The following is a 25,234-nucleotide window of genomic DNA, read 5'->3' as shown; positions in this document are numbered from 1 at the left end:
AGTCAATTGGAGGTGTACCTGTGGATGTATTTCAAGGCCTACCTTCAAACTCAGTGCCTTTTTGCTTGACATCATGGGAAAATCAAAAGAAATCAGCCACGACTTCAGAAAAAACTGTAGACCTCCACAAGTCTGGTTCATCCTTGGGAGCAATTTCAAAATGCCTGAAGGTACCACGTTCATCTGTGCGAACAATAGTACGCAAGTATAAACACGATGGAAGAACACCAGGAAGGATACACGTTCTGTCTCCTAGAGATGAACGTACTTTGGTGCGAAAAGTGCGACTCAATCTCAGAACAACAGCAAAGGACCCTGTGAAGATGCTGGAGGAAACAGGTAAAAAAGTATCTATATCCACAGTAAAACGAGTCCTATATCGACATAACCTGAAAGGCCGCTCAGCAAGGAAGAAGCCACTGCTCCAAAACCGCCATAAAAAAGACAGATTACGGTTTGCAACTGCACATGGGGAGAAAGATCATACTTTTTGGAGAAATGTCCTCTGGTCTGATGAAGAGCATCATGTTGTGGGGGTGCTTTGCTGCAAGAGAGACTGGTGCACTTCACAAAATAGATGGCATCATGAGGAAGGACAATTATGTGGATATATTGAAGCAATATCTCAAGACATCAGTCAGGAAGTTTAAGCTTGGTCGCAAATGGGTCTTCCAAACTCCATGCATACTTCCAAAGTTGTGGCAAAATGGCTTAAGGACAACAAAGTCAAGGTATTGGAGTGGCCATCACAAAGCCCTGACCTCAATCCTATAGAACATTTGTGGGCAGAAATGAAAAACTGTGTGCGAGCAAGGAGGCCTACAAACCTGACTCAGTTACACCAGCTCTGTCAGGAGGAATGGGCCAAAATTCACCCAACTTATTTTGGGAAGCTTGTGAAGGCTACCCGACACGTTTGACTCAAGTTAAACATTTTAAAGGCAATGCTACCAAATACTAATTGAGTGTATGTAAACTTCTGACCAACTGGGAATGTGATGAAAGAAATAAAAGCTGAAATAAATCATTCTCAATACTATTATTCTGACATTTCACATTCTTAAAATAAGTTGGTGATCCTAACTGACCTAAAACAGGGAATTTGTACTAGGATTAAATGTCAGGAATTGTGAAAAACTGAGTTTAAATGTATTTGGCTAAGGTGCATGTAAACTTCCGACTTCAACTGTACGCCACTGCTTGTTTCCGGTCTTCCCTTGATTAACCTAGCTAGCTAGCATGTAGATTGTAGCTATAGCCAACCTAGGCTAGGTTTACTGCTCTCCCCATCTCTCAAAACAAAGTAATCCCCAACAGACAGTATGAATAAGTGAGCTCATGACTGCCAATTTTGATGTCAGCTTTTGAAATACCACAGACTGTATCATAATAAAAAATAACTAGCTAGGAGTAGGAGCAGGACAAACATCAGGGCACTACATTGGATCTCCTATGCAGAGGCAATCAAGAGAATTGAGAAAGAATGTGATGCTAGTGTTGAACATATGGTCATGGATGCATCACATCCAGTAATGAACGTTTGTCAATCAAGAGAACTGGACACGCTGTGTGTGATTAAAGGGGATTTTGTGGCATTCATTGCAACTGTTATACATGGTAAGGTTCAAGTGTTAAAGAAATCAAATAAATTGGACATCATTGTGGCTGCGGCAGAAAAAGTTTCTAGGCCTGAAAGTATTCACAGTGGAAAACCTAGGGGTAATGACGAGGAAGAACCGCCCTCCCAGACTCGTGAGCCTGGATAAGGGTCAGATTTGACTTTGTGATTTTAATAGAAGAAGCAGCGTTATTTTGTATATATTTTTTTGTTAGTATGAATATTTTCATCCAAAACATCTTTTGCTTTTTGGGGATATTTTTGTTGTCATCCTGCACAGTCGATGGCAGTAATACACCTTTTCTTGGTTGTAGTCCACCAATAAATCCCAAAGAAGAAGAATTAGGATCAGTCTCTGGGGCCTTTTCTCCATTAGATTTGTTCAACTCCATCCTCTCTCCTCCGTCCTCTCTGGCCTTTTGAAAAAGGTCAAAGGTAATCGAGGAGAGGCGCGAGAGAGGAAAGTGGGCGAAAATGCGCTTCTATGACATGAGACTCTCCTTCTCTAATCACGCGTCATCAGGCAAATTATGTTTACATGGTGGAATCCCAAAATAAATGTATAAAGTGATTTAACAAATTATAATTTAGCTAATTGAGAAAGACATTTATAGACAAAAGATAAGTAGCATATTGTTTTTAAATGTTAGCATGCTTTTCTCCTTCGAGAAAACAATAGCTGATTCGAAGGGGATTTGGCAGAATTAAAACCTCTTCTGCAAAAGACTCAGCAAGGATACACTTGTGCTTCCTCGCCAAAGGACGCTGTGTCGGGGAGGGAGAACCGTCTTCTGTTTACCTTTCTTTTTTTTTTTTTTTGAACAGTATTTTTATTGGAGTTTCACAATTTTCACCCATATTAAGAGATACAAAGACGAGGCAAAAAAAACAGCACTCACTTACACATATCCGTATGTATGCACGCACGTACACACACACACACACACCATTTCCCTCTCCCCGCTCAGCGCTTCTCTCACCCCATCCCCCTCATTGCGTCTCTCAATACATACATTTTAAACAAACATAAACAGAAAAAAATAAAAAATAAATAAAAAAGCTCAGTTTAAACCAAGAAGTTGAGTTCCCCACATGGAATGTACAGTGTAATTCTGAAATACATAGATCACCATTCTAAGAGAATCCTCGCAGCATAATAGCTGACACTTCGGGTTCTAGGTAATTTAGGTAAGGTTCCCATACTTTGTAGAACTGATCTGTCTTAGAATGCAATGTACGATGTCAGATATTCAGCGGCACCCATTCAAATAGTATCTTATGCCAATCTTTAATAGAGGGAACTTATCACTAATCCACTGTAAAAGTATGTTTTTCCTCGCTGAAGGTGAGGATGTTGTAAAGCCTCCTCTTACCCACAGAAGTTACATGCCTACTAGGGAGACCTAACAGTAGAGAGACTGGGTCCAATTCTAGATCGACCCCTAGGATCTTTTCAATTTCAGGGCAGAACACCAGACCAATATCTTTTGTTTTAGTACATGACCATAAACAGTGTGTTAGGGTGCCTGTATCGGTTTTACATTTAAGACACTGAGGAGAGGAGGAAGAGGGGGCTAAAAAGCATGTCTGCGATTTGGGGATATATGCAATCTGTGTATTATTCTTAATTGAATTGCTCTAGTACGATTACATATAGATATTGTTTATGCATATTTCCAAATGTCCTCCCCACATCTCTTCGATCAATAGTAACAGACTTGTTTCTCCCCCACTTGTTTCACCCTCTGTGTATCGACAACGGAAAAGGACCTTAAGCATCATAAAACAGACTTACAGACATTTTCCTTTTGTGGGAAAAAAGGCCTGTCAAAGGGCAACTCGTAAGGAGGTTGCATTTACATTTACATTTAAGTCATTTAGCAGACGCTCTTATCCAGAGCGACTTACAAATTGGTGCATTCACCTTATAATATCCAGTGGAACAACCACTTTACAATAGTGCATCTAAATCTTTTAAGGGGGGATTAGAAGGAATACTTTATCCTATCCCAGGTATTCCTTAAAGAGGTGGGGTTTCAGGTGTCTCCGGAAGGTGGTGATTGACTCCGCTGTCCTGGCGTCGTGAGGGAGCTTGCTCCACCATTGGGGTGCCAGAGCAGCGAACAGTTTTGACTGGGCTGAGCGGGAACTGTGCTTCCTCAGAGGTAGGGAGGCGAGCAGGCCAGAGGTGGATGAACGCAGTGCCCTTGTTTGGGTGTAGGGCCTGATCAGAGCCTGAAGGTACAGAGGTGCCGTTCCCCTCACAGCTCCGTAGGCAAGCACCATGGTCTTGTAGCGGATGCGAGCTTCGACTGGAAGCCAGTGGAGAGAGCGGAGGAGCGGGGTGACGTGAGAGAACTTGGGAAGGTTGAACACCAGACGGGCTGCGGCGTTCTGGATGAGTTGTAGGGGTTTAATGGCACAGGCAGGGAGCCCAGCCAACAACGAGTTGCAGTAATCCAGACGGGAGATGACAAGTGCCTGGATTAGGACCTGCGCCGCTTCCTGTGTGAGGCAGGGTCGTACTCTGCGAATGTTGTAGAGCATGAACCTACAGGATCGGGTCACCGCCTTGATGTTAGTGGAGAACGACAGGGTGTTGTCCAGGGTCACGCCGAGGCTCTTAGCACTCTGGGAGGAGGACACAAGGGACTTGTCAACCGTGATGGCGAGATCATGGAACGGGCAGTCCTTCCCCGGGAGGAAGAGCAGCTCCGTCTTGCCGAGGTTCAGCTTAAGGTGGTGATCCGTCATCCACACTGATATGTCTGCCAGACATGCAGAGATGCGATTCGCCACCTGGTTGTCAGAAGGGGGAAAGGAGAAGATTAATTGTGTGTCATCTGCATAGCAATGATATGAGAGACCATGTGAGGATATGACAGAGCCAAGTGACTTGGTGTATAGCGAGAATAGGAGTGGGCCTAGAACAGAGCCCTGGGGGACACCAGTGGTGAGAGCACGTGGTGCGGAGACAGATTCTCGCCACGCCACCTGGTAGGAGCGACCTGTCAGGTAGGACGCAATCCAAGCGTGGGCCTCGCCGGAGATGCCCAGCTCGGAGAGGGTGGAGAGGAGGATCTGATGGTTCACGGTATCAAAGGCAGCAGATAGGTCTAGAAGGATGAGAGCAGAGGAGAGAGAGTTAGCTTTAGCAGTGCGGAGAGCCTCCGTGACACAGAGAAGAGCAGTCTCAGTTGAATGCCCAGTCTTGAAACCTGACTGATTAGGATCAAGAAGGTAATTCTGAGAGAGATAGCAAGAGAGCTGGCCAAGGACGGCACGTTCAAGAGTTTTGGAGAGAAAGGAAAGAAGGGATACTGGTCTGTAGTTGTTGACATCGGAGGGATCGAGTGTAGGTTTTTTCAGAAGGGGTGCAACTCTCGCTCTCTTGAAGACGGAAGGGACGTAGCCAGCGGTCAAGGATGAGTTGATGAGCGAGGTGAGGTAGGGGAGAAGGTCTCCGGAAATGGTCTGGAGAAGAGAGGAGGGGATAGGGTCAAGTGGGCAGGTTGTTGGGCGGCCGGCCGTCACAAGACGCGAGATTTCATCTGGAGAGAGAGGGGAGAAAGAGGTCAAAGCACAGGGTAGGGCAGTGTGAGCAGGACCAGCGGTGTCGTTTGACTTAGCAACGAGGATCGGATGTCGTCAACCTTCTTTTCAAAATGGTTGACGAAGTCATCCGCAGAGAGGGAGGGGGGGAGGATTCAGGAGGGAGGAGAAGGTAGCAAAGAGCTTCCTAGGGTTAGAGGCAGATGCTTGGAGTTTAGAGTGGTAGAAAGTGGCTTTAGCAGCAGAGACAGAAGAGGAAAATGTAGAGAGGAGGGAGTGAAAGGATGCCAGGTCCGCAGGGAGGCGAGTTTTCCTCCATTTCCGCTCGGCTGCCCGGAGTCCTGTTCTGTGAGCTCGCAGTGAGTCGTCGAGCCACGGAGCAGGAGGGGAGGACCGAGCCGGCCTGGAGGATAGGGGACAGAGGAAATCAAAGGATGCAGAGAGGGAAGAGAGGAGGCAGAATCAGGAGATAGGTTGGAGAAGGTTTGAGCAGAGGGAAGAGATGATAGGATGGAAGAGGAGAGAGTAGCGGGAGAGAGAGAGCGAAGGTTGGGACAGCGCAATACCATCCGAGTAGGGGCAGAGTGAGAAGTGTTGGATGAGAGCGAGAGGGAAAAGGATACAAGGTAGTGGTCGGAAACTTGGAGGGGAGTTTCAATGAGATTAGTGGAAGAACAGCATCTAGTAAAGATGAGGTCAAGCGTATTGCCTGCCTTGTGAGTAGGGGGGGAAGGTGAGAGGGTGAGGTCGAAAGAGGAGAGGAGTGGAAAGAAGGAGGCAGAGAGGAATGAGTCAAAGGTAGACGTGGGGAGGTTAAAGTCACCCAGAACTGTGAGAGGTGAGCCATCCTCAGGAAAGGAACTTATCAAGGCGTCAAGCTCATTGATGAACTCTCCAAGGGAACCTGGAGGGCGATAAATGATAAGGATGTTAAGCTTGAAAGGGCTGGTAACTGTGACAGCATGGAATTCAAATGAGGAGATAGACAGATGGGTCAGGGGAGAAAGAGAGAATGTCCACTTGGGAGAGATGAGGATTCCAGTGCCACCACCCCGCTGGCTCGATGCTCTAGGGGTATGCGAGAACACGTAGTCAGACGAGGAGAGAGCAGTAGGAGTAGCAGTGTTATCTGTGGTAATCCATGTTTCCGTCAGCGCCAGGAAGTCTAGGGACTGGAGGGTAGCATAGGCTGAGATGAACTCAGCCTTGTTGGCCGCAGACCGGCAGTTCCAGAGGCTGCCGGAGACCTGGAACTCCACGTGGGTCGTGCGCGCTGGGACCACCAGGTTAGAGTGGCAGCGGCCACGCGGTGTGGAGCGTTTGTATGGCCTGTGCAGAGGGGAGAGAACAGGGATAGACAGACACATAGTAGACAAGCTACAGAAGAGGCTACGCTAATGCAAAGGAGATTGGAATGACAAGTGGACTACACGTCTCGAATGTTCAGAAAGTTAAGCTTACGTTGCAAAAATCTTATTGACTAAAATTATACAGTACTGCTGGCTGGTGGAGTAGGCTAGCTAGCAGTGGCTGCGTTGTTGACTTTGAACGTGTAGCTGGCTAGGTAACCTCGATAGTTTCAGTACTACACCTTGTCATGATACAAAGCAACTTTGTAGCTAGCTAGCTAACATAACACTAATCAAGGCGTTCCTTGTAATGTATTTAGTTTCTTCAATGCTGCTCGTCGGTAATAGTTGGCTGGGTTAGGAAAAATGGCGTCGCGGGGGACGGAAATAGCTGGCTAGCTAACCTCGATGGCTGGCTAGCTAACCTCGGTAATTACTAAACTACACAATTATCAAGCTATGACAAAGACAACTAAGTAGCTAGCTAGCTAACACTGCACTAGTCAAATCGTTCCGTTGTAAAGTATTAGTATCTACAGCGCTGCTAGTCGGTAACGGTTGGCTAGCTAGCAGTGGGTTAATGATGACTAGGTGTGTTGATTAAGTCTGGCGCCGCGTCGCGGCTGGCTAGCTCACCTCGATAATTACTCAAACTACACAATTATCTTAGATACAGAGACAGCAAAGACAACTATGTAGCTAGCTAACTAACACTAACACCACACTAATCAAGTCGTTACGTTGTAATGTAATAGTTTCTACAGTGCTGCTAGTCGGTAGAAGTTGGCTAGCTAGCAGTGTTGACTACGTTAGGAGGACGAAGATAGCTAGCCTCGATAATTACTCAATTACTCTAAACTACACAATTATCTTTGATACAAAGACGGCTATGTAGCTAGCTAAGAAGAATTGCTCAGATCAAACAAATCAAGCCGTTGTAGTGTAGTGAAGTGTAATATTACCTGTGGAGCGATGCATCTAAATGCATCTCTCTCACCTCTCAGGTCAGGTGTGATGACTCGTGGCCAGGCCTGTCAAAGGGCAACTCGTAAGGAGGTTGCACATATAATACATGCACCCTTCCAAGAGCCCTTTCATTCACATTGGTAAACTATTTATATTACAAAGTGAGAAAATCAAAATATGAAATGATAAAATTGCAGAGAAGGCATTGATCAATATTAATAAAAATAAGGTTATCACATAAGAAAGACATTCCAATGGTACTATGGTGCAATAAGACTGTGTGTAACACTTGTCTATTTAGAGAATTGCAACACATTTTTAGCCAGGTGATATCAACATTTTTTTTTATCCTCATGCTTTGTTTATCAACTAAGCTCCAGGTCTGGGAGACTGTTTTCCCTGTGGCCTCATCACACCAGATAACAAGCCTTATTTCCCAGACTTCATTAGCTTCAGTAATATAAGAGTGTATTGTGGCATTCCTCAAATAAAAATGTAAAATGTTGTGCTTTGCTGCCCTCTGGTGAACTTTATGAGAACTTCTCTCACAAATGTACAATGGCGTGCACTAGGACCCGGTCGTCACTTGTTAACACAGCCACAAAGTCATAATTATGGCTAACCCCCGTCTATTTCTACAATTTATCTTGTTATAATCATATTTTGAACCTAACCCCATGCCTAACGCTAACCTTAAATTAAGACCCCAAAAATAATGTTAGTTTAAATAATTTTTTACGATACAGACAATTTTGACTTTGTGGCTGTGGAAACCCTAGGACGATTTGACAGCAGTCTACCTATCAAACATGGCTGACCAAAACGAAACATCACCTAAAGTAGAATTCGGCAATGAATTACTAAAGTAAGTGTACAGTTTAAACGCCGTGTCTTTGAATAGGCACTGGGTGAATCGTTTCTTACATAATAGTTTTTGTCAAATACGTTAGCTAATTTCGTACAGTTTTGTTGTGAAATTCGAGCTGTTATAAACGTGTTAGCAGCTAGCTAGCTAAGCCATTCAGAGACGCTAACTGCTACGGACAACGCTAGCTAGGCAATCTGAATGTGGTCGTCCTGTCTTTATCAACACGGTCAAATATTTTAATGTTTTTCTAACCGAGCTAATTAAATGGAGGACCGGCATTTTTGGGGGGTGATTTCTTACCATATATAGTGCGAAAGACATGTAGCAAGTGTTGACACCAATTGTAGACAGAGTCAGTCCTTGCAACTTATTGTACTTCTGATTCAATGACAGCCCATCTGAGCTGTTCGAAACCCGCACGCGCAGCCACAAGATCCCGGTGCGCGGGCAGAAGGATTTCATTCCCACTGGGTCGGATCAGCAAAGGGATAGGCTTCAGCAGAGTTTGGACGAGCACTGGAATCTAGTATCTGAGGAGCGAGTGGAGAGGTTGTGAGTAATGGATGGAGGAACCAAGGACGACTAGAGGGACGGCTACTAGTAGAATTAGATACTGTATGTGTCATCAACTTTAGATTGTTGGTGTGGTTAGATGATTATACCTAGTCCATATGTATTTGCAGCTAAACAAACATGTCAATTCATTGGTATTACTGTGCTTTACAGCTGGTGGTGTGACTGACTCCTTGTATGTTTTTGTGCCCAGAGGGAACCTGGTGAAGGCAGTGTGGATTTCCAGTGACATGATAGTGGAGCTGCAGTCACCAGCAGTGAGTAATGGTCCACCAGAGAGAGCGAAGGACTTTGTCATGACAAGCTCTCTGCCTCTGCTGATGCCTATTCGAACTCACCTAGAGCTCACCTCTCATTAACATTTAGTATAGGCTAATGTCTAAAGATTTCACATGAAAACTGACATTACATTACTTATCTGTTCTGCTGTAGGGGAAGTTTTGGCAGACTATGGGGTTTTCTGCCCATGGTAAGCAATGTCTACATCCAGAAGAGGCTCTCTATCTAATGGAGTGTGTAAGTGCATGGGCTCAGTGTTGCCAATAAACATGTTAATCAGGGAATTGTTACCATCGCACACCATTCAGGTTATAATTATCCCAGGTTGGATTGTTGTTCACCTAATAAAGACATTTCCATTAGTTTGATACATGTGGATCCAAGTTTTTGTCTTAGAATTGTTATCCCTTGTGATTCTCTAAATGAATAGGGAAACCTGCAAGTGTTCTACCAAGACCTGCCACTGTCCATCCAAGAGGGCTATGAGAGATTTCTATACTCAAAGACAATGAGTATACAGCATTACCAGGTATGAGAAAAGACAATATAATAAAATTCCAGCAGGTCTAAACTTATGATTTGACCTAACGTGATGATTTTATTTCCTCTAAAGGTTTTTGGCCATTTGAAGCGACTTGGCTATGTGGTGAACAGATTTGATCCCAGGTAATTGTCCCCCTCACGGGCATGAACTAGTCTAGATTCTAAGGCCATTCCTTTCCTTTAACTTGAACCTTTTCCTTAGTTGCATGCAAGCGACTGTATTTATGATCTGAGGATTGGTGTTGTTCCCTGTAGTTCTGTGCCATCGCAGTATGAGAGGCAGTTGAACCTGCCCCAGTCCCGAGACACATCAGGAAGACTTCCGAAGAGGAAACGCAGCCACAGCCCCACCTCCAGGTGAGTGAGCAGACACAGACACACCCAGTTTATATTTAGACATGGTTTAATCACTCAGTCAACCCACACGCCTCAAAGCGATTACTGTCCAATGTGAAACCCTGCCTTTCTGCCTCTTCTAATGCGCTCCAGGCACACAGGAACACAGGAGGGCCCCACTTCTAAGAGAATGGAGGAGGAGAAAGACTGTAACAGAGAGGAAGAAGACAAGAATCCTGACTCTCTTCCAGATCTTTCAGCCCCAGACATTGACGAAATACAGACAGCATCACACGTTGACCCCACCACTTCAACCGAGGGTGGCCAGGGCAGGAGCTGGTGGTCAAAGGAAGGCTCCCCAGACCCTGACTCTGACCTGCCAGGTCAGCCCCAGAGCTCCCCTCGCTGGGACTTCAGCTGCATCCCCTTCCCAGACCTGGGCTCCAGACGCTGGCTCCCCAGCAGCCTGACTTCCCCAGACCCCTGCCTGCTGCCCGGGGCTGTGGGGTCAGTGGGGGCCTGCGATGTGGCCCCCTGGCTGCAGAGGCTCAACCTGCGGGAGGTGAGGATGTCCCGGCGTGAGTGGGAGAGGGAGCGGGACAGGGACCGGTACCGTAGGGACATCAACCAGGACAGAGAGGTACAACGTTGCAGGAACTGGGCGGAGTACCAGGAGCTACAGGAGAGAAGGATTCAACGGAGCCGCAGAGATAGGCCAGCACACCTGTGGGAGGGGCCGGTCACACCCCTACATGACCCTGCACAGGTCACTTCAACTGGTAAAACTAATCTGGACTTCATTGCTGTCAATGACAAGTTCATATAAGTTCCGATATCTGTTTACTCTCTGTGATTCATCGTTACATGAACTCATTATCCCATGTGGTTTACCGAAGTTGAATTACATTTTTCATAAGCAGCATCTTGAATGGTTACATGTCTAAATGGTTTTGACGTTTCTTCCTTCTTGGACGCAGGTGAGCTGCTGGATAAAATCAGTGTGATCAAATCCACACGGCTGCTGGAGGGAGCATCCAGGTATTCCTCTTTAGTATCTTATCTCGAACCCTGAAGTGAATTTAGTAGGAAATGCTAGATGAGTGTTCCATCCCGGTTAGTCGTAATTGTATCTCCCTGCTAATTCATTATAACATCTATTAAGATGAGTGAAATTACAGTTAACGAAAATGTACGCTTAATCCAGTATAAACTAATGTATAGGATTTATTATACAAGAGACAAAATTCACAAATTCTACAGCTCAATGGCAGAGTCATGTCTTAAGTGTAAAACTAATAATGACTCAATAATCCATGCTTTCTGGGAATTCTGTAAAGTTGTGGGCGGAGCTAGAAAGTTGTCTGTCAGAAGTATTACAATATAAATGTACTTTTAATCTGTCTTCATATTTCAAGACATTGTATATGGGTGTGTAGTGAGATATCCAATGGGTTGGACAATTCTCTTCTCATCTTTAAAAAAATGTATACTAAAGATGGGGAAATCAATCGATCTGCCATCATTAACACAATGGAAAAATCTAAGGATTTGTTATGTTAATATTGAAATAGCATGGGCAACAGAGAAAAACAAATTGATACAATTTCAGGCCAAGTGGCAAACAATAATACAGGCACTAAGGATGGGGGTGTGAGCATGTGGGTCTGGGCAGATGAGATGTAGTCATTGTTTGTGTGCTTGTTCGTTTTGTAAGTTGTTGTTCGTTTTGTATATGGAGTGGAAAAATGTATAAATAATAAGACGAGTGAAACCCTATACTGTGGGTTTGTTGAATATGATTAACATTATGTCCTAGGATGATATATACAATATGACGTAGAGGTGCCTGCCATAGAATATATACATCTATTTCTATGCTGCCTGCCTTGTGTTTGACAATGGGCTTTGTCTTCTCAGTTTGAAAGGTTCAGAGGAGTGGAGAATCTGTTTCAACATTTACCAACCCGACACGGTCGCTGAATTCAAGAAGAGCGCTCCCGGAAAACCCTATTCTCGCATGTGTGTGTGCAGGTAAACATCCCAGAACTGGCAGGGGGTGTTTGCATACTTTATAATCAGTAAAAATAATACATAAAAAAAGAATACAATTTTCAAAAGAGATGACACAAGACCACCTGCCATCGAAAGTAATCCTAAATGCACTATTATCAAATGCTACTGCACGCTGAATAATGTCTGCTGTCTTCTCCCAGTTTTGATGGTCCAGTGCCTGACTTGTGGACACTGAAATTGCTGGCTTTCCAGAGTGGGGACATCCCGGTCACCTATGCAGTGGTGGACCATGGGGACATCTCCTTCTACTCCTTTAAGGACTTCCAGATACCCACAGACGCGTCCTTCTGAGGGCCTGACCACAGCAAACAGTCACACAGCCCTGGTTTAACTACTGCACCATGCCAGGGCTGCCTGCGGTGGATCAGAAACTCTGCAACTGGAACTAATGCCAAAGAAATGAACGAAATGGAATTCTCTTAGTGAATTGATGGACTGCAGTCCTCACACTGTTTGATGCTGTGGTATGCCTTCCTCCTGTGTTGCAGACTTCTTTTAGTGGCATATGATCGTCTGCATCTGATTGAAGGTAACCTACATTGTCACCTCTCCAAACAATGTCAACATGTCTTAAATCAAGCAGGGTTTTGTAAAGCCTCTGAAGATTTTGAACCGAATTGGCTCGGTTTTCTTCTGCCTTTATCTCATCACCACCATTGGTTTTCTGGTATTCATATACTGTGTGACTTCACTATGTATGCACTTACTATAGATGCGGTATGTGTAGATCATACGTATATCTCAGCCCTTTATTTTTGTCTATCTGCCCATATTTTAGATCCAATCAGCTTTACTGACTGGCCTTTTGTTGTTGTAACCTAACCAGTTTAGGTTACCTGACTCCTGTTCTCTATGTTACCCATAGACAGGCTAGACAATTTTTTACAGTTTCATTTTTATGAAGCTTGCATTTAATTGCTACTCCCTGTTTCACCCAACCAGCTTCCATTCCCGTCACAAGGGGATTTATGGCTGATTTAAAAATACATTTTAAACCCTGTTACGGTCCACCTTGTTACTTTATTTAGCCCTTAATAAGCACTTACTGTAGTAATATATTTAACTTCTTTAGATGAGTAAACAAGTTTTATGAAGTTGAACATGTGCTCTTTATGACAGATTGTTAAAATGAGGTGAAATTAACAAAATAATTTGACGAAGTTACACTTCTCAAATGGCACTGAATTTGTGGAATGACCCAGAAGGTTTTGGCTTGAACACTCTGTACCTCTGACAATGGCCCTGAGTAAAGTCAACTAGACACGTGATTGGGCCACACTCACATAATGTTCTCACATACATATAAAACACAGCCCTCTCCCACTTGGGCACCATTCTGCTGGACCTATGAGCCTAAACATACAGCAATGAGCACTCTGTGGCTTCTGTGTTCACTCGCTCTAATAGGTGAGTTCTCATTTTTGATTTCGCTCAGCTCCTCTTTCTCCTTGTTTGTCTTTGGCTTCTAAGAAAACAATACATTTTTTGGCACATTATTGAAAATGGAACTTGCGTATGAGTCCCATATTCTACAACGTATGGATAACCCATCCACTGTGCCACTATTTGTATCAGTTGTGATCCATGTCTTCTGTAATCTAAGATGGGGTCTACTCTCCTAAGCAGGTGTTGTCTCCACTATGGAGGACTGTTCCTATCATCGTCTTCAGGATCACTTGGGTCTGTCACAGAAAAATGAAAGCACAACAGGTCTGCGGCCTGTGGTGCACTGGACCAATTCTACACTAGTTATGGTAGACATGATTCTGTTTGGTATTATCGATTTGGTAACTGTTTGTCTTTAAACCATCTGCCAACATTTTGTTGGGTGAGCTCTGCCCTGAAACTCTGCAACTGGAACTTATATATATACATACATACATACATACATACATACATACATACATACATACATACAGTGAGTAAACAGTATAAAAATATATGATATGTTGATATCAATATTATAGTATATCAACAATTAATATAAAGTATAATAATAATATTGATAATATAATCTATCAATAATGATATCAATTTGATACCCAACTGTGCAGTTGATAACATGGCATACAACCGTTGGTTGATGCAATATAGTTGGCCTGGAACGAGACCTATGTTTGATGCAACACTTGGAGGATCATCCATACAAGTTGTCTTACAGGAGACAAGTATTGAATTTTTTTGTTGTAATTTATGTATTATGAGTACGTAATCTATACAGTGGCTTCAGAAAGTATTCACACCCCTTGACTTTTTCTACATTTTGTTGTGTTACAAAGTGGGATTAAAATGGATTGAATTGTCATTTTTTTGTCAACAATCTACACAAAATTCTTCTGTCAGTGGAAGAACAATTCTAACATTTGTAAAAACTTTATGAGAAAGAAAACACTAATATATCTTGGTTAGATACATATTCAACCCCCTGAGTCAATACATGTTTAGAAACACCTTTGGCAGCGATTACAGCTGTGAGTCTTTCTTGGCAAGTCTAAGAAGTTTCCACACCTGGATTGTGCAACATTAGCCCATTTATTATTTTCAAAATCTTTCAAGCTCTGTCAAATTAGTTGTTGACCATTGCTAGACAACCATTGTCAGGTGTTGCCATAGATTTTCAAGTGGATTTCAGTCAACACTGTAACTCAGCCACTTAGGAACATTCAGTGTCTTCTTGGTAAGCAACTCCAGTGTAGATTTGGCCTTGTGTTTTAGGTTATTGTCCTGCTGAAAGGTGAATTCATCTCCCAGTGTCTGGTGGAAAGCAGACTGAAACAGATTTTCCTCCAGGATTTTGCTTGTGCTTAGCTCCATTCCGTTCATTTTTTTTATCCTGAAAAACTCCCCAGTCTTTAACGATTACAAGCATACCCATAACATGATGCAGCCACCGCTATGCTTGAAAATATGGAGAGTGGTACACAGTAATGTATTGGATTTGCCCCAAACATAACGCTTTGTATTCAGGACAAAAAGTGAACTGCTTTGCCACATGGTTTGTACTTTTATTTTAGTGCTTTGTTACAAACAGGATGCATGTTTAGGAATATTTGTATTCTGTACAGGCTTCCTTCTTTTCACTCTGTTAATTAGGTTAGTATTGTGGAGTAACTACAATGTTGTTGATCCATCCTCAGTTTTCTCCTATCACAGCCATTAAACTTTGTAACTGTTTTAAAGTCACTATTGACCTCATGGTGAAATCCCTGAGCGGTTTCCTTGCTCTCCGGCAACTGAGTTAGGAAGGACACCTGTATCCTTGTAGTGACTGGGTGTATTGATACACCATCCAAACTTTCATTATTAACTTCACCATGCTCAAGGGATATTCAATCTCTGCTTTTGATTTTGTTTTTTACCCATCTACCAATAGGTGCCCTTCTTTGGGAGGCGTTTGAAAACCTTCCTGGTCTTTGTGGTTGAATCTGTGTTTGAAATTCACTGCTAGACAGATAATTATATGTGTGGGGTTCAGAGATGAGGTAGTCATTCTAAAATCATGTTAAACAGTAGTATTGCACACAGAGTGAGTTCATGCTTATTATGTGACTGGTTGAGCACATTTTTATTCCTGAACTTATTTAGGCTTGCCATAACAAAGGGGTTGAATACATAATGACTCAAGACATTTTAGCTTTTCATTTGTAAAAAATCGAAAAACATAATTTCACTTTGACATGGGATGTTGTGTGTAGGCCAATCTGAAGTTAAGTCAATACTTGCTTTGAACAAATATTACAAATAAATATTTAAAAAAGGTATTTTCCTACCCTTTAATTCTGCAATGTTGCCCTGAGTCAACAAATTACATTTTAGGCTGGGGGTACAAAAGATTATGATTGGATTATCATTTGTAAGCCCCAAACCTCAAAAAACAAGAGCTAAAAAAATGTTTTGGATGAAAAACAAAAAGGCCTGCAGTATATGGTACTGTAGTGTTTATAGCTTAATGTGATTATTTCAATAATGTCAGCAGTTTGTTAGGAAGTGTGCAATTGCATTTCTGTTAGTACATATATACATGGTACACTCTTAGGAAAAAAAGTTATATCTAGAATCTAAAAGGGTTCTTTGGCTGTCCCCATAGGAGAACACTTTGAAGAACCCTTTTTGGTTTCAGGTAGAACCATTTCCTCAGAGGGTTCCATGTAGAGCCCTTTCCACAGAGGTTTCTACCTGGAACCAAAAAGGGTTCTCCTATGGAGACAGCCAAAGAACCCTTTTGGAACCCTTTTTTCTAAGCGTGTATGTACTACCACCACTTATAGGTAACTGCCAAAATAATGGAAACACTTGAGTAAATGAGGAATACAAAGTATTTTGAAAGCAGGTGCTTTCACACAGGTGTGGTTCCTGAGTTAATTAAGCAATTAATATCCCATCACGCTTAGGGTCATGTATTAAAATACTGAGCAGGCCATTATTTTGGCTACCATGGCTATGCCCCCATAGGATGACAATGGACATTAGTAGTCACTGAATGGTTTGATGAGCATGAAAATTATGTAAACCATATGCCAAGCTGTCTCAGTCACCAGATCTCAACCCAATTGAACACTTATGGGAGATTATGAAGCGGCACATGAGACAGCATTTTACACCACCATCAATAAAACACCAAATTATATTTATTGTGGAAGAATGGTGTTGCATCCCTCCAATAGAGTTCTAGACACTTATAGAATCTATTCCAAGATGCATTTAAACTGTTCTGGCTCGTGGTGGCCCAAAGCCCTATTAAGACACTTTATGTTGGTTTTTCCTTTATTTTGGCAGTTACCTGTACATCAATTTGAATTTATTCATTTCTGATTGTCTGCAGAATGAGAAGTCCTCAACTTTCACCAGCTATGTCTTAATCTCAACAGTAAGTACAGATGCTGTTGATATTTATTCACTCCTATTTATTTCCCTTACGGTCTGTTGTAATAATAATTGATTTTCATGTACGTTTACTTTCTTAACCCCTGTATTATGTACAGGCCTGGGTGAATTACTTCATAGCTTGGGAATCAAAGGAATTTCAAAAATGATTGTTCCGAGAGAACGGGTCTGGATACCAGATATAGGTATCCAAGAAGAGTGAGTACCATTCATAAGTCTCAGCAATATTTCAGCAGTCAACACATTTTCACTATGGATAGATTTCCCCCCCCCCTTCTGTTTCCTTAAAATGAAATGACTTTGGAATAGCTTTGTAATTATACTATAACATGATAACAAAAGTGATCCTTCTCTACTTCATCATTAGCCTTTATGTACAGTCCATCAATGAAATACCGTTTATCGAAGAGTTTCCACAATTTGTATGTTTGATAAGGGGTCAAATAACACTAAAAGTGCTCATACTACACAGTATATACTACATAACATAGCATGCCAATAAAACACCTGTCGTTGCTGTATCTTTCATTGCTGTCGTAGAACAACGACGAGACAGCCTACAGGGAGGAGGTGAGAGCCCTGGTGGAGCGGTACAAGGAACATTAAACTCTCCCTCAACAAAACGAAGGAGCTGATCGTGGAGATGGCCGAGAGAGATCGCACCCATCCACATGGATGGGGCCGCAGTAGGGCGGATGAAAAGCTTCAAGTTCTTCAGCGTGGATATCACTGAGGACCTGAAATGGTCCCTCCACACCGACACTGTGGTGAAGAAGGCGCAACAGTGCCTCTTCAACCTCATGAGGCTGAAGAAATTCAGCTTGTCCCCTAAGACCCTTAAGAACTTCTACAGATGCACCATTGAGAGCATTCTGTCGGGCTGTATCACTGCCTGGTATGGCAACTTCACCACCCACAACCGCAGGGCTCTCCAGAGGGTGGTGTGGTCAGCCCAACACTTCACTGAGGGCACACTGCCTACCCTCCAGGACATCTACAACACCTGGTGTCATAGGAAGGTCAAGAGGATAATCAAGGACCTCAGCCACCCGAGCCACAACCTAGTCATCCGCTACCATCTAGCAGGCGGAGACAGTACAGGTGCATCAAAGTTGGGACCGAGAGACTAAAAAACAACTTCTTTCTCCAGGCCATCAGACTACTAAACAGTTATCACTAGACGGCCTCCGCCCAGTACCTTGCCATGCACCTAGCCGGCTACCACAGGGTACTCTACCCTGCACCTTAGAGACTGCTTCCCTAAGTACATAGTCATTGAACACTGGTCACTTAAATTATGTTTCATAATGTGTATTGGTCAAAAATTGTTTGTGGTTAGAAACAGATAAGATTAACATTCCTGCAACATTATTTTGTTAACTTAATTTCTCAGATAAAATTAACTCGCTTTATAAGTACTGTATTATCAACATAGCTCATCCATTCAACTACTGCTGTACATACATTTTCCCTACATATATTGTTCATACTGTCTACACACCAGGTCTTTATATTCCAGACTCTGACATTGCCCTTTTCGATATTGCTCGATCTGATATCTTAATTTCTTGTTTCTTTTTGTGTATTAGTTTTGTCCTGCTAGATATTTACTGCATTGCTGGAGCTAGAAACACAAGCATCTTGCAGCACTTGCTTTAACGTACTGTTCTGGAGACGCAGGTGCAGTTGGGAGTTTGATATAAACGAACATGGCGTGATACAAAACAAGCAAAGGGTCTGACATGAAAACAGAAACAATACTGCCTGGTAAGAAAAACTACAGAGTGACAGATATAGGGGAAGTAATCAGGCTAGTGATAAAGTCCAGGTGTGCCTAATGATGGGGCGCAGGTGTGCATAATAATGGTTGTCAGGTGTGCATAATGATGGGTTGCCAGGACCGGTGGTTAGTAAACTGGCAGCGTCGAGCGCCGGAGCGGGAGTAGACGTTACACGACCGCTAATCTGTGTACGGGACAAATACACTTTGGTTGGATTATATGTAGTTGATTGTCAACCATAGAAACCATGATGATATACTGATAAAATGTATCATTCACCTAGCCTTTGTAGGGAACAAACAATGAGCATTGGAGCTGAATACGAAAACCCTATGTCTCTGTGTGTTTAATGTGCTGTTTCAGGGGAACAATACAAAGCTGCTTTTATGAAAAATCTGTTTGGTGTCCTTTGAAACCGGATCTCAGTCTGGAACAGGATGAACAACATTTTTTGCCTTCGCACTGTCCCACTGAACTATATTTCTGAACTTGACTTGACCAATTTCCCCATTAGATGTTTTATATAATGTTGTAACTTTGTAAATCTTTTAATTTTGGGTCCTTCAAAGTAGCTGAAGAGGTCCATCAGCCACTCCTTGGGCTACAATACCTATTTTGCCAATTGGCCTGGACCCCTTTTACTGCCGATATGGAGTCCCGCCGATCCCTCACGACTGGTCTACCGACATAATCCGCCCGAGGGGGTTTTCAACAAGCTCCTCCATCGTGACGTCCCCTGAATGCCCATCTGCTAGCCGCGGCCCGCTAGCTGTTCAGAGCATATCGGACTGTTAGCTGAAGAGGTCCATCAGCCAATTTTCTTGGGCTACAATACCTATTTTGCCAATTGGCCTGGACCCTTTTACTACACGGAGCCCTGCCGATCCATCACGACTGGTCTGCCGACGTAACCGCCCGAGGGGACTACAACTGACTCTTCCGTCGCGATGTCCCCCTAAGGCCCTTCTGCTAGCCCCGGCTAGCTGTCTGAATCGCCGTGTCTCCAGCCCGCCTAGCTACTCCCTAGACTCCATGATCACTCGGCTACGCATACCTCTCCCTAATGTCAATATGCCTTGTCCATCACTGTTTTGGTTAGTGATTATTGTTTTGTTTCACTGTAGAGCCTCCAGCCCTGCTCAATATGCCTTAGCTAACCCTTTTGTTCCACCTCCCACACATGCAGTGACCTCACCTGGTTTAAATGGTGTCTCTAGAGACAATACCTATCTCATCGTCACTCAACGTCACTCATCCTACCATACCCTTGTCTGTACATTATGCCTTGGATCTATTCTTCCATGCCCAGAAACCTGCTCCTTTTACTCTCTGTTCCGAACGCACTAGACGACCAGTTCTTATAGCCTTTAGCCGTACCCTTATCCTACTCCTCCTCTGTTCCTCTGGTGATGTAGAGGTTAATCCATGCCCTGCAGTGCCTAGCTCCACTCCCATTCCCCAGGTGCTCTCATTTGTTGACATCTGTAACTGTAAAAGCCTTGGTTTCATGCATGTTAACATTAGAAGCCTCCTCCCTAAGTTTGTTTCATTCACTGCTTTAGCACACTCTGCCAACCCGGATGTCCTAGCCGTGTCTGAATCCTGGTTTAGGAAGGCCACCAAAAACCCTGAAATTTCCATCCCTAACTACAACATTTTCAGACAAGATAGAACTGCCAAAGGGGGCGGAGCTGCAATCTACTGTTATACTATCCAGGTCTGTGCCCAAACAATTTGAGCTTCTATTTAAAAAAATACACCTTTCCAGAAACAAGTCTCTCACCGTTGCCACTTGCTGTAGACCACCTTCTGCCCCCAGCTGTGCCCTGGACACCATATGTGAATTGATTGCCCCCCATCCATCTTCAGAGCTCGTGCTGTTAGGTGACCGAAACTGGAACATACTTAACACCCCGGCGGTCCTACAATCTAAGATAGATGCCCTCAATCTCACACAAATTATCAATGAACCTACCAGGTACAACCCCAAATCCGTAAACACGAGCACCCTCATAGATATCATCCTAACCAACCTGCCCTCCAAATACACCTCTGCTGTCTTCAACCAGGATCTCAGCGATCACTGCCTCATTGCCTGCGTCAGTAATGGGTCTGCGGTCAAACGAAAACCCCTCATCACTGTCAAACGCTCCCTAAAACACTTCAGCTAGCAGGCCTTCCTAATCGACCTGGTCTGGGTATCCTGGAAGAATATTGACCTCATTCCGTCAGTAGAGGATGCCTGGTTATTCTTTAAAAGTGCTTTCCTCACCATCTTAAATAAGCATGCCCCATTCAAAAAAAATTGAACCAGGAACAGATATAGCCCTTGGTTCACTCCAGACCTGACTGCCCTTGACCAGCCCAAAAACGTCATGTGGCGTACTGCATTAGCATCAAATAGCCCCCGCGATATGCAACTTTTCAATGAAATTAGGAACCAATATACACAGATAGTTAGGAAAGCAAAGGCTAGCTTTTTCAAACAGAAATTTGCATCCTGTAGCACAAACTCCAAAATGTTCTGGGACACTGTAAAGTCCATGGAGAATAAGAGCACCTCCTCCCAGCTGCCCACTGCACTGAGGCTAGGAAACACTGTCACCACCGATAAATCCATGATAATTGAGAATTTCAATAAAAAAAATTATACGGCTGGCCATGCTTTCCACCTGACTACCCCTACCCCGGTCAACAGCCCTGCACCCCCCCACAGCAACTTGCCCAAGCTTCCCCATTTCTCCTTCACCCAAATCCAGGTAGCCGATGTTCTGAAAGAGCTGCAAAATCTGGACGCCTACAAATCAGCCGGGCTAGACAATCTGGACCCTCTCTTTCTAAAATGAATCGCCGCAATTCTTGCAACCCCTATTACTAGCCTGTTCAACCTCTCTTTTGTATCATCTGAGATCCCCAAAGATTGGAAATCTGCCGCGGTCATCCCCCTCTTCAAAGGGGGAGACACTCTAGACCCAAACTGTTACAGACCTATATCTATCCTACCCTGCCTTTCTAAGGTCTTCGAAGGCCAAGTTAACAAACAGATCACCAACCATTTTGAATCCCACCGTACCTTTTCTACTATGCAATCTGGTTTCCGAGCTGGTCAGGGGTGCACCTCAGCCATGCTCAAGGTCCTAAACGTTATCATAACCGCCGTCGATAAGAGACAATACTGTGCAGCTGTATTCATCGACCTGGCCAAGGCTTTCGACTCTGTCAATCACCACATTCTTATCGGCAGACTCAACAGCCTTGGTTTCTCAAATGACCGCCTCGCCTGGTTCACCAACTACTTCTCAGACAGAGTTCAGTGTATCAAATCGGAGGGCCTGTTGTCCGGACCTCTGGCAGTCTCTATGTGGGTGCCACAGGGTTCATTTCTCGGGCCGACTCTTTTCTCTGTATACATCAATGATGTCGCTCTTGCTGCTGGTGATTCTCTGATCCACCTCTACGCAGATGACACCATTCTGTATACTTCTGGCCCTTCTTTGGACACTGTGTTAACTAATCTCCAGATGAGCTTCAATGCCATACAACTCTCCTTCCGTGGCCTCCAACTGCTCTTAAATGCAAGTAAAACTAAATGCATGCTCTTCAACCGATCGCTGCCCGCACCTGCCCGCCCGTCCAGCATCACTACTCTGGACGGTTCTGACTTAGAATATGTGGACAACTACAAATACCTAGGTGTCTGGTTAGATTGTAAACTCTCCTTCCAGACTCACATTAAGTATCTCCAATCCAAAATTACATCTAGAATCGGCTTCCTATTTCGCAACAAAGCATCCTTCACTCAGGCTGCCAAACATACCCTCGTAAAACTGACCATCCTACCAATCCTTGACTTCGGCGATGTCATTTACAAAATAGCCTCCAACACTCTACTCAGCAAATTGGATGCAGTCTATCACAGTGCCATCCATTTCATCACCAAAGCCCCATATACTACCCACCACTGCGACCTGTATGCTCTCGTTGGCTGGCCCTCGCTTCATATTCGTCACCAAACCCACTGGCTCCAGGTCATCTATAGGTCTTTGCTAGGTAAAGCCCCGCCTTATCGCAGCTCACTGGTCACCATAGCAGCACCCACCCATAGCACGCGCTCCAGCAGGTATATTTCACTGGTCACCCCCAATGCCAATTCCTCCTTTGGCTGCCTTTCCTTCCAGTTCTCTGCTGCCAATGACTGAAACGAATTGCGAAAATCACTGAAGCTGGAGACTTATATCTCCCTCACTAACTTTAAGCACCAGCTGTCAGAGCAGCTCACAGATCACTGCACCTGTACATAGCCCATCTGTAAATTGTATCTCTACTTGCACATTCATCTTCTGCACATCTATCATTCCAGTGTTTAATTGCTAAATTGTAATTATTTCACCACTATGGCCTATTTATTGCCTTACCTCCCTTATTTTACCTAATTTGCACACACTGTATATATACTTTTCTATTATGTTATTGACTGTAAGTTTGTTTATTCCATGTGTAACTCTGTGTTGTTGTTTGTCGCACTGCTTTGCTTTATCTTGGCCAGGTCGCAGTTGTAAATGAGAACTTGTTCTCAACTGGCCTACCTGGTTAAATAAAGGTGAAATAAAAAAAATTAAAAAACAAGCTTTGATGTTATTCAGAAGTAACATATCTTCCTTGTTAAAGAAAGTAAATTCTTACAGTGGCCAAATACTGATATATCTTTGTCTGCACTTTCAGCATCTCTGATACAAGTAGTACCGTGTTGAGCCCATATGTCCAGGTGCATAATAATTGGTTAGCTCAAGTGATTGACCAGCGCCGGCTAACCACTTCCTGCAAGATGTATCTTTATAGGTTCCCCCTTGACACCCAGAGCTGCAGCATCACCTTTAAGTCCATGATACACAGAGGTACCCCCCCCCCTCACACGTGTCTTCGTACCTTAGCCTCTTTCATCAACTCCTTTTTCTCATCTCCTTTTCAGAGGGCTGTACTATACACACATGTAACATCAACAAAATATTTTATCTCTTCAGCATCAGAAATAAATTTGACGGCATTCGCCAGAACCACTGCAGTGAACCACATAACTACACTGGATGAATGGGACTTCCTGGGCATTGCTATGACTGAGGAAAAACTAAATTATGGTGGTGATGAAAAATGACATCAGCTAATACACAAGGTATTAATTGAGGCAAATGACAGCATGATTTTTAAATAGAATGACTGTTGTTATGTTAGGACTATTTCATAATTTACAAGAGACTAATACAAACTGAAGGGATCACACTTGTCCCTTTCATAATTATAATGAGTATTTTTGATAAGTATTTTTTTGTACAGTCGTGGCCAAAAGTTTTGAGAATGACACAAATATTAATTTTCACAAAGTCTGCTGCCTCAGTTTGTATGATGGCAATTTGCATATACTCCAGAATGTTATGAAGAGTGATCAGATGAATTGCAATTAATTGCAAATTCCCTCTTTGCCATGCAAATGAACTGAATCCCCCCCAAAAACATTTCCAATGCATTTCAGCCTTGCCACAAAAGGACCAGCTGACATCATGTCAGTGATTTTCTCGTTAACACAGGTGTGAGTGTTGACGACGACAAGGCTGGAGATCACTCTGTCACGCTGATTGAGTTCGAATAACAGACTGGAAGCTTCAAAAGGAGGGTGGTGCTTGGAATCATTGTTTCCTCTGTCAAACATGGTTACCTGCAAGGAAACACGTGCCGTCATCATTCCTTTGCACAAAAAGGGCTTCACAGGCAAGGATATTGCTGCCAGTAAGATTGCACCTAAATCAACAGTTTATCGGATCATCAAGAACTTCAAGGAGAGCGGTTCAATTGTTGTGAAGAAGGCTTCATGGCGCCCAAGAAAGTCCAGCAAGCGCCAGGACCATCTCCTAAAGTTGATTCAGCTGCGGGATCGGGGCACCACCAGTGTGTTGGAAGGTTTTCTTGCCGTTTCTGGAGTCAAATCATGTGCAGTTGCAAACCGTAATCTGGCTTTTTTTATGGCGGTTTTGGAGCAGTGGCTTCTTCCATGCTGAGCGGCCATTCAGGTTATGTCGATTATAGGACTTGTTTTACTGTGGATATAGATACTTTTGTACCTGTTTCCTCCATCTTCACAAGGTCCTTTGCTGCTGTTCTGGAATTGATTTGCACTTTTCTCACCGAAGTACGTTCATCTCTAGGAGACAGAACGAGTCTCCTTCCTGAGCGGTATGACGGCTGCATGGTCCCATGGTGTTTATACTTGCGTACTATTGTTTGTACAGATGAACGTGGTACCTTCAGGCATTTGGAAATTGCTCCCAAGGATGGCTGATTTCTTTTGGTCTTGGCTGATTTCTTTTGATTTTCCCATGATGTCAAGCAAAGAGGCACTGAGTTTGAAGGTAGGCCTTGC

At 43.6% G+C, this 25,234-nt stretch overlaps 1 protein-coding gene and 1 long non-coding RNA gene across 6 annotated transcripts; both read left to right on the top strand.

Annotated features, from left to right (window-relative positions):
* The first annotated feature begins 8,081 nt into the window (after nucleotides 1-8,081).
* On the top strand, nucleotides 8,082-14,462 carry LOC106602603 (tRNA-splicing endonuclease subunit Sen54-like). Of its 5 annotated transcripts, none has more exons than XM_014195341.2 (11): nucleotides 8,082-8,350; nucleotides 8,747-8,905; nucleotides 9,120-9,183; nucleotides 9,359-9,442; nucleotides 9,636-9,734; nucleotides 9,819-9,871; nucleotides 10,004-10,105; nucleotides 10,238-10,863; nucleotides 11,062-11,122; nucleotides 12,002-12,103; nucleotides 12,298-14,462. In XM_014195341.2, exons 1-11 carry the CDS (start codon nucleotides 8,295-8,297, stop codon nucleotides 12,446-12,448), a joined length of 1,557 nt encoding a protein of 518 aa, XP_014050816.1. In that variant the 5' UTR covers nucleotides 8,082-8,294; the 3' UTR covers nucleotides 12,449-14,462. The 5 variants fall into 5 exon arrangements, with proteins under 5 accessions (XP_014050816.1, XP_014050815.1, XP_014050817.1 ...); XM_014195340.2 differs by having other exon boundaries at nucleotides 12,002-12,115; XM_014195342.2 differs by lacking the exon at nucleotides 8,082-8,350 and having other exon boundaries at nucleotides 8,747-8,968; nucleotides 12,002-12,115.
* A 433-nt stretch (nucleotides 14,463-14,895) lies between these two features.
* On the top strand, nucleotides 14,896-19,959 carry LOC106602605 (uncharacterized). Its single transcript, XR_001328247.2, has 3 exons — nucleotides 14,896-17,024; nucleotides 17,140-17,239; nucleotides 17,582-19,959. It is a non-coding gene; the product is annotated as an uncharacterized lncRNA (long non-coding RNA).
* The last annotated feature ends 5,275 nt before the right edge of the window (nucleotides 19,960-25,234 follow it).

The sequence above is a fragment of the Salmo salar genome, chromosome ssa06, assembly GCF_905237065.1.
Source record: "Salmo salar chromosome ssa06, Ssal_v3.1, whole genome shotgun sequence".
Taxonomy (NCBI): Eukaryota; Metazoa; Chordata; class Actinopteri; order Salmoniformes; family Salmonidae; genus Salmo; species Salmo salar.
The sequence above is the reverse complement of the archived record's forward strand: the minus strand, read 5'-3'. Positions and strand labels throughout refer to the sequence as shown.

Excerpts from the sequence above, each read along its gene's own strand:
- LOC106602603 (XM_014195340.2), top strand. The coding sequence starts at position 8,295 with ATGGCTGACCAAAACGAAACATCACCTAAAGTAGAATTCGGCAATGAA. Across the intron at positions 9,443-9,635 it reads CTCTCTATCTAATGGAGTGT|GGAAACCTGCAAGTGTTCTA; the intron begins GTAAGTGCATGG and ends CTAAATGAATAG. Across the intron at positions 11,123-12,001 it reads CTGCTGGAGGGAGCATCCAG|TTTGAAAGGTTCAGAGGAGT; the intron begins GTATTCCTCTTT and ends TTGTCTTCTCAG.